Genomic DNA, 8,661 nt, shown 5'->3' with positions numbered 1-8,661 from the left:
AAGCGGTACTCGTTACCACCACTGAGACCATCAGCTATGCACAGTCGCGGACCAAGAACATCACAGACCAACCGCGACACAACACCGCCGTACCCATCGTCTACATACACACGGTATGTGACCACCGGACTGCCACCATCATCAGAAGCCTCAGACCACTGCACCGTGATCGAGTCGCCACTGGTGCTGACCAGTTCCAAGGACGGTACCACCGGAACCACAGTGCCCACGTACTCAGCCACCACAGACGATCGCGTACAGTTGCTGGACGAATATAGGCTCACCACATTACAAGCGGTCACCTGGAAGTAGTACAGGGGACCCGCAGTAAGGTAGATGGTGCCAGAGGCAGTCCCACTGCCCAGCCACGCCCGAGTCGTGACAGAACCAGACGTGGTACCATAGTACAGCTCGTAGTGTGTGATCGGACTACCGCCATCATCAGTCGGGGCGTCCCATACAAATGATATGTTCGTGAGCGACCTCGACGCCACCTGAATATTCACAGGTGGTCCCGGTGGTCCAGCGACCGCCACAGTGATCGTGCTCGACTCCGCACCCTCGCCGGCCTCATTGCTCGCTGTCACCCAATACGTATACTCAGCTCCCATTACCACACCACTACTATGCTCAACATACCGCTCACCTGCTGGCCCCTCATGGACCACGAAAGCTGCTCCCGTCCCAAGACTGGACCGTGCGTACACCTTATAGCTGACCACCGATGCACCGTTGGTCTCAGCAGGGGAGTCCCATCCAAGACCAACATGATTCTTACTGGAGTTCACCCTTTCCAAATTCACAGGAGCACCAGGAGGCTGCGCACAGTAGCCCGTGACCACCGCGCTATACTCCGACCACCCAACGAGATTCTCAGCACGCACCCGGAAGGAATAAAGATTCCCCATGGTACAACTGTCGAACACGGCACTCAGAGTGGTCGAGCTGGTGGTCCCGATCACAACCCAATAGGCCAGGGCATGGTCCTTGACCTCGACCTCGTACTGCAGTATGGTCAGACCACCATCATCGGCCGGCACGGACCACTGAACCGTCATCTCCCCAGTGGCGCTTCTGATCAGTTGAACATTCTGCGGACTCGAGGGCCCTTCCGAGGCATACGCACATACAGTATCGCTGGTGGTCATCGTGGCCTCAACCAATACCACTCCTCCACCACCATCACCAATCGTGCCCTCATTATCAGCCGTTACAGCAAAGCAATAGCGCCTACCACCGACCACACCATCACCAAGGTCGATGTCAGCAGAGGTCGCCGATGGACCAAGACTGGCCACCTCACGGTCCACGCTCCCACCAAGGCCATCGTCCATGAATACAGTATATACCTTAACACTGCCCCCACCGGATGGAGCCGACCACGTGAGACCAACACCAGTCCGATTACTGTACGATACGTTGAGACCAACCACTGCCGAGGGCGGCGTTTGAGCCCACACCGCCGCCTCGTTGGTCCATGACGACAGACCACCCTTGGTGACCGCCCTCACCTGCACAGTGTGCCGCGACTCCGCAGTCAGACCACCAGCCGTGTACGCCGTAGTCGCCGCAATACTATAGTCGATGCCGTCCCAGCGGACCACGTACCTGAGCCGATGACCACCATCACAACCTCCCAAGTGAGTCCCATGCTCACGATGTGATGGAGCATCCACCGTCGTCCAAGGGCGCCAACCATGCTACCGAAATTGAAGTGAGACTTCTAGTAGAAATATACAAGTCGCTTGGTGACTGTGGTTGACCACATGCCCACACTGTTGTCGGATCCGAATAACCACCTAAATGGCTGACCATAGTCTGACCAGTGTCGGAAGATATGCAGCTGGGAAACTACATGTGTTGGTGAAACCATGTAATTTTTGATCAAATTCCTACTGGTCTCTAAACACTTCTACCCAAACTCGTAGAGCTCAGCTGAGCAGCGCGGACATATATCCCGCGAACACCGAGCCTGACTCACTCGTTCCGGCGTCGTTGGTGACCGCAAGCCTAAAACTATACTGGGCCGTAGTAGTGAGCGTCGAGGCAATATAGGTCGTACTGGCCCCTGAATACACCGTCTCCCACGAGCCGTTGTCACGCTGTGATTCCAATAGATAACGGCGTATCTACAACACCATAGCCTTCCAAGACCACCACCACCATCATTGACCTCACCATCGCTCCCTGGTCATCAGGGTCAGCCCATCTCAAGAAGGCCATGGTCCGTGTGGTCGTGGTACACAGAGGCGACGATGGCGTACTGGGTGGTCCCGCAGCCAGCATGGGCTGAGACATGAGCGATGGGTGACCAACACCAATGGCGTTCTCGGCCCGAATGGTATACGTATAGGACGATCCTACAGCAACAATGGCAACTGATCGTTCACTCGTAAGAAGCCGACCTTCGTTCACATCGTAATCCCTATACTTCAGCAACATCGTGTCCTGGACCACGACCGTGGGGTCCAGCGGGACCACCAAGACCAAGGGCGAATGCAGTGAACCATCAGGCATGGTCGGTGCCGCGTTATAGTAGTCCCCCTCAACATACACCCACACATAGAAAGTCTCGTTATGGTGCAGTTGACAGTCAGTGAGCACCATGGTCTGCTCAGTGTTCGTGACCAACACTCCCGACTTCTTACACTGGGTACCACCCAAGGATCCTTTGCCCATTCTAGCCGAGGACTCGGTCATGGTCGGGGGACCACCATCAGCCTCGGCCCTCACCACAAAGGCCCAGGCCCTTCCTCGAGCCATCTTCGGTACGAACGATACCGTCAGACCGTCTGCCGTTATGAGGCCATTCAAGTACGGGTGAGTAGTGAACCCATTACTGACAGCAACCGGGACGGTCACGTCCAGTCTGGCCAACTCGCCATCAGTCGAACCACTGGTACCATCGTCTACATATACAAGGACACTATAGAGACCACCAGCCTGGTAGGTCCCCATAAACTGCCACGCTACTTCAATTCCAGCCGACACGCCCACGCCTTGAAACACAGTGCTGGTCGCCCCTGAGGCCGTGGGCGGTGCCACCGACTTCATCTCATCAACCGAGACCACCGCCCCCCGGTCCGCTACGATCCCCCAAGCCAGACCATCAGATGCCGGCGTAAACGATACCGTCATAACGCTGATGGTGGGCGTACTGGTCAACTGTGGCCTCTTAGTGAAGTCATTGGACTTGCCCACGAACACTCGTACCGCTTCACTCAGCTGACCACTACCACCAGCCGAGTCGTCGTCGACATAAACGAAGAGTGAATACGGGGTGGTCCTGACAAGCCCACAACCAGTGAAGGTGACCGAAGTGACATGGTTGGGCCAATGGCCCGTGGTCCCAATCGCCACTGCGGTAGCCTCACAGCTTGCTGCTGTCGTGGCCGCATACGCCTTAGGACTGGCCCTGATGGACCCAGCGTCAACACGACTAGCATTGGTCTCGTGGACCACATAGGCCCAATACTTCCCAACAGCCGCAGGTGTGAATTCAAAGGTAAACCCGTCCGACGTAGCGATGCCAACAACTCGTGGCCCAACGATAAAGCTGGTGGCGACCTCCACCGAAAAATCAAGTCGGTCCATCTCGCCGTCCAAGTCCAGCGTGCCTTCCTCTATATAGGTCAACAACGTATACTCAGTACCACTGTGGAGATCACAGCCCGACAACTCCACCTCTACCACCACCAGCGAGGTACAGCTCTGGTCGAACCGCATACAGCTACCGACGTGACCAGTCGCAGACCCCCAGGAGCGCATACCCAGTGGGTCCATTCTGCTAGCATTGGTCTTGGTGACAATCTGCATCCAGTACCGTCCCGTTTCCACACAGGCGAACTCGACGTAGACCCCGTCCGAGACCGCCGGTCTGAGCAGCTTAGGCCGGACATGGAACATGTTGGACCGGCCAACAGTGAAGTCGTTGGACCACCCAATCGTGCCAGCTGTCCCCTTGGCCTCCCCCGACAAATAGACCACCACACTGTATCGACCACCAAATTCAGCAGTGCAGTTGTGCAGTTCCCACACAGTATAGCTAGCGTTGTACACCGCCTCTGGTCCCCGCGTGCAGTTGTTATCCGCTTGGGCCCCAGCCAGAGGGTTGCTCCTTTCGCTAAAGGCCATAGTGCCCGACGCTGTGAGGATCGGCAGCTTGTGGGTCGCGACCACCATCGCCCAAGCATACCCCGATCGAGCCGCCCAGAAACGCACCGTGGTCGAGTTAAAACCAGCGTCCATAGAAGCATTCACTTGCGGTAGTCTTATAAAATAGTTGTTGGTCCCCGGTGCCACCGTGAAGACCACCGCTTCAGCGACTTCACCCAGTGTGTCACCGACGGTCCCAGAGACGTAGACCAAGAGCTTATACTGCTGACCATGGACCAAACCACAGTCTCTCATAGTAAAGGACCTCTCCACCTCGCCTACTATACCAGACCGTTCAATCCTACACTGTGGTCGACCAGCAGCAGCAGCCGAACCAGTCATGATCGTATCACGACTGACCACGGTCTGACCATCCCATATCACAGCCCACACATACCCCGATCGGACCACCCTGACGCCAAAGGTGACCACATCCCCATCAGGTGTAGCAGCAATGAAAGGGCTTCCCTCATAGAAGTGATTCCCCGTCGTGTTGGCGACCACAGCCTGACCAGTTATACCAACAACGGCCAGCTGACCGTCCAGACCGTCCCCACTGGTCCCGTCAATCACATAAACCACCAGATAGAAGTTCTCATTCACATTCAATGAGCAGTTCCTAAGGCCCCTATAGGGCTGGTCCGGACCAATCGCCTCCCCTTCATAGTAACAGCCTGCGACCCCAACCCGACAGTCCAAGGCCTTGGCCGATGTGGCGGTTTGATTGTGGTGGCATCCCTCCGGGACTATGAACATCCACAGTCTTCCAACAGTCCCAACCCTGGTGTCCACATCGCACCCGTCAGCCGTCACATTGTAGACCATAGGCGTGGTCCCCAGAAAGAAGTTGGAGCCCTTGGTCACAAAATCGATCTGCTCCAGACTGCCATCGTTCCCATCCAGAGTATCCTCCACATACAAGCTCAGCGTGTACCGCGCCCTCTCGCCCGACCACAGACCACACCCACTGAGAACGTTGAGACCACCACTGAGGTTGGTCCCCGCCGTGACGCTCACGCTCTGGCTATAGCAGCCGGCCGAATACAGTGGTGGTACCACCTTGATAGTAGCAGGGGTGATCAAGTCCCGGTCCTCCCTGAGGGTCACGACCATCCACAACAACCCCGACTCGACCGTGGCGATCCCCTCTACCGTCACTGTTGTATTAGACGGTGGACTCGGCCAGATGTACGGACCTGGCGGTCTGAGGAAGCTGTTGGACTGTGGCGTGCGGAAGTGTACTCCCGGCAACCACAAGGAACCATCACCGTACCCATCAGCGCTCGCAACGTACACATACAGGGTATAGTCCTGGTCCCGAACCATCTGGCAACCCGTCAGATAAGCCGTCTCGTTATCAGCCGTGGCCACTCCTCCTACAATACGGCACCCCACGCCTCCAGTCGCCCCCACACCAGCCATAACATCAGCGATCGTCGGCACGCCTGCAGTGTACTCCCGGACCATGGCCCAATACAGCCCAACCGACTCGGCTCTAAAGCTGAACCCAAACCCGCCCGTGGTTACTGGTGTCACCACCACTGGACGGTGAGCAAACTTGTTGGACGTACCAGCCACCACCGTGAACGGTTCCGTGAAGGCCAGCCGACCGTCGTAGAGTCCATCCTGCGATTCCACGTAAACGCTCGCGACGTACTCGGCCGAATGTTCCAATGAGCAGCTGGTCAGCGTAACCTCAGTCAAATTCGTCACCAAAACTCCGCTCCGCCTGCATTCCGTACCATGACCAACACCATATGTAGCATTCTTCACATTAGATATGGCCACCAAACCCATCGCGCTCGCCCGAATGATCGATATCCATGCCTGACCAGTCCATGCTTCGAGGTCAGGACCACCTTCCCTTAACCACACTGGATCAGTGGGAGCAGCTGTGAACCTCACCGTGACACCATCACGTGTTGCTGAGCTCGAGACCATCGGACCAACGACGAAACCAAACGACGCCTCCGGCACGACCACTTCGACCGCCGAGGCCAGCGTCCCGTCCGACAGACCATAGGCGTCCTCGACGTACACGAAGAGGTCGTATGCCTTGCCTCTCTCAAGACTGCAGTTGAATATAACATATAAGAGGGTGGTATCGATGGTCATGTTATGGTACCGACAGCCCGGACCCCCCACGGCCAAGGTCCCAGTCTTGACAGCATCAACACTGACGGCTGAGCTGTCTACTCTATTCACCACAGACGCGTACATGAAACCAGTCGTGGCGTTGGCCTGAAAACTCAGCCGTAGTTCACGCTCAGTCGGAGGGTTGTGGAGGTACGGCAACGACACGAACGTATTGGAAGGGCCAAGGACGAACGTCACTGATGGTGACACGGTACCGTCACCCAAGTCGAGAAAATCCTCAACATACACGAAGACTGCATATCTGTTGCCTCGAGCCAACGAACACCCTGTGATAGTGAGCACACTAGTGGTTCCGCCAGAGACCACCAACCCGACCACACCGCACTCGACCGGCTCCTGTGGGCCAAGTTCTTGTCGCTTCACCTGGTCCAATGACACGCACGTCGAAGATTCTTCCGGGACCACCGCCGCCCACAATCTCCCATTAGTCGCCGCTGTGTAATTCAGTTCGATCCGAGCAACCGTGGGAAAGTTCATAATATTCGGGTTGACTAAAAAGTAGTTGGACGTGTTCTCCGAGATGATACGAAGTGACATAGGCCTCGACAGAGTCCCATCACCATAGCCCCGACCATCCTCCACATACACTGCGGCCCAGTAGGCCACTCCTGCCGACAAACCACAGCTTCTCAACGTCACCATAACATCAACAGCCGCATTGACTGCCTGGCCGGTGAGCCCACACAAGGCATCTTGTAACAGTTTAATACTGCCTATGGTCTTGAGACTACCAACGTCCTCACCATCGACGACCGAGACCCAGTACTTCCCCGTAGTGGTCGGGGTAAATGCCAACTGGACCAAAGCGGACCGCGGCGTAGAGTAGACCCTCGGGCCACGATATCGACTTGTTTCAAAATCGTTACTAGCTGGCGCTGTGAACTTCAAAGGACCACTCAAGCTACCGTCGTTGCGGCCCAGAACGTCCTCGATGTACACGAAGAGAACATAAGTTGCCGACCCATTCAAATTGCAGTTCGTGAGCATCTTGTTGGTCACATTCTGAACCACCCAAATGCCGTCCTCCGTCGTCCCACACTGACCATGTCGTCTGTAACCAACCTTCACAGCAGTAGCGTTGACATAGAGCATGTCGTGCTCGGACACCACCTGAATTCGGCCGCCTTACCAAGATCCACTCTAAAGCAGATGTGACGAAAAGATGGTATGAAAACTTTAACTCCCAGTTTGGAAAAATGTGCACATAGGAAACCACATCCGTAGGATGATATGGAAATTTTGAGGGAATTCTTGGGAATTTTCGTTGGTTTTCGAACACTTCTACTCGAACTCACGTGTAAATTTCCATAATTAGTGGAGGAAACCGAACGTATATTCCAACACTGATGGCTTCACACAAGTCTCGACAAGCGAACCCTCACCTGCATCCAGGCTCGGCCGCTACCAGCACTGGCCCCAAACCGGACCTCCACACTGTTCGTGGTAACACTGACAATCCTGGGCTCTTCCCAGAAGTGGCTCGAGATCCTCATAGGGACCGGCACAGGGATGCCACTCCATAAGGCCCCATCGCCGTCCCCACCGTCCATGCCCTCGAGATAGACATGGGCCCAGTACTGCTCTCCAGGCTTCATCCCACACTGATGAACTGTTAAACGAGTGACCTGGCCGCCGGTCAACTGTCGCTTTGAAACTCTGCAGGACTCCTGAAAATCGCTGCTCCCAGCACATGGCTGATCCCCTCGCCCACCTGCGGCCAAGTTGGATGTTTGTTTCGACCGTAGACGACATCAAAGGCCGTCAGTGTGTCCTGAGCTGCTGTGCTCAGCTGCAACCATACAAAGCCGTCCTCAGCAGGAATAATGTCCAGAGAGACAGTGTGGGAGCTAATCAGGCCTACACCGAAGCACCCGGGTTCAGTTCCCGGTAAGGGCGATTCTATATACCTCACCAGCAAAAACAGGAGGTCTCAGGAAGGCGTTGCTGATAGGATAGACTAGTTGCGCATCGCGATAAACTCGGTAACCCAACACGGCCGAGCCGCAATCGTCGCTCACTGGTAGCCACGTAATCTGATACAAAAACCTTCAAAGCCATAGAGCGACGCATTCCACCTACGTCCAGTGTCCACGGGCTACCCGCAGTCTTGGTCGGAGCCGCTGAAGGAGCCACTGGTACACATCGCATCAGAGCTGTGAAGGCTGTCGAGTTGGGCCCCTGACCACCACCGTTAACAGCACCGACCTTCCATCGATAGTAGCTGCCATCCTGCAGGCCCGTCGCGACATAGGCCGATTCTGTCCCCTCATAAGCCAAGGCGAACAACCCACCCAGACTGCCATCGTCAATGTACAGCCTGTAAGAGCTGGCCCTCACAGCCTCCTCCCA

At 55.9% G+C, this 8,661-nt stretch overlaps 1 protein-coding gene across 1 annotated transcript in view; it reads right to left on the bottom strand.

Moving 5' to 3' along the window:
- Nucleotides 1–8,661, bottom strand: part of Pmar_PMAR021701 (titin, putative) — a gene marked incomplete at both ends in the record, with an annotated part of 27,865 nt that overhangs the window by 8,136 nt on the left and 11,068 nt on the right. The window contains 9 exons of the mRNA XM_002777190.1: nt 10–1,608; nt 1,658–1,799; nt 1,982–2,129; nt 2,179–2,360; nt 2,406–7,422; nt 7,695–7,979; nt 8,024–8,169; nt 8,225–8,345; nt 8,392–8,490. Of these exons, the coding sequence (XP_002777236.1) occupies nt 10–1,608; nt 1,658–1,799; nt 1,982–2,129; nt 2,179–2,360; nt 2,406–7,422; nt 7,695–7,979; nt 8,024–8,169; nt 8,225–8,345; nt 8,392–8,490 (7,739 nt within the window). The remainder of the gene's footprint in view (nt 1–9; nt 1,609–1,657; nt 1,800–1,981; nt 2,130–2,178; nt 2,361–2,405; nt 7,423–7,694; nt 7,980–8,023; nt 8,170–8,224; nt 8,346–8,391; nt 8,491–8,661) is intronic.

Source organism: Perkinsus marinus, assembly GCF_000006405.1.
Source record: "Perkinsus marinus ATCC 50983 genomic scaffold scf_1104296952158, whole genome shotgun sequence".
Lineage (NCBI taxonomy): Eukaryota > Perkinsozoa > Perkinsida > Perkinsidae > Perkinsus > Perkinsus marinus.
Note: the sequence above shows the minus strand (reverse complement) of the source record. Positions and strands in the feature narration are given on the sequence as shown.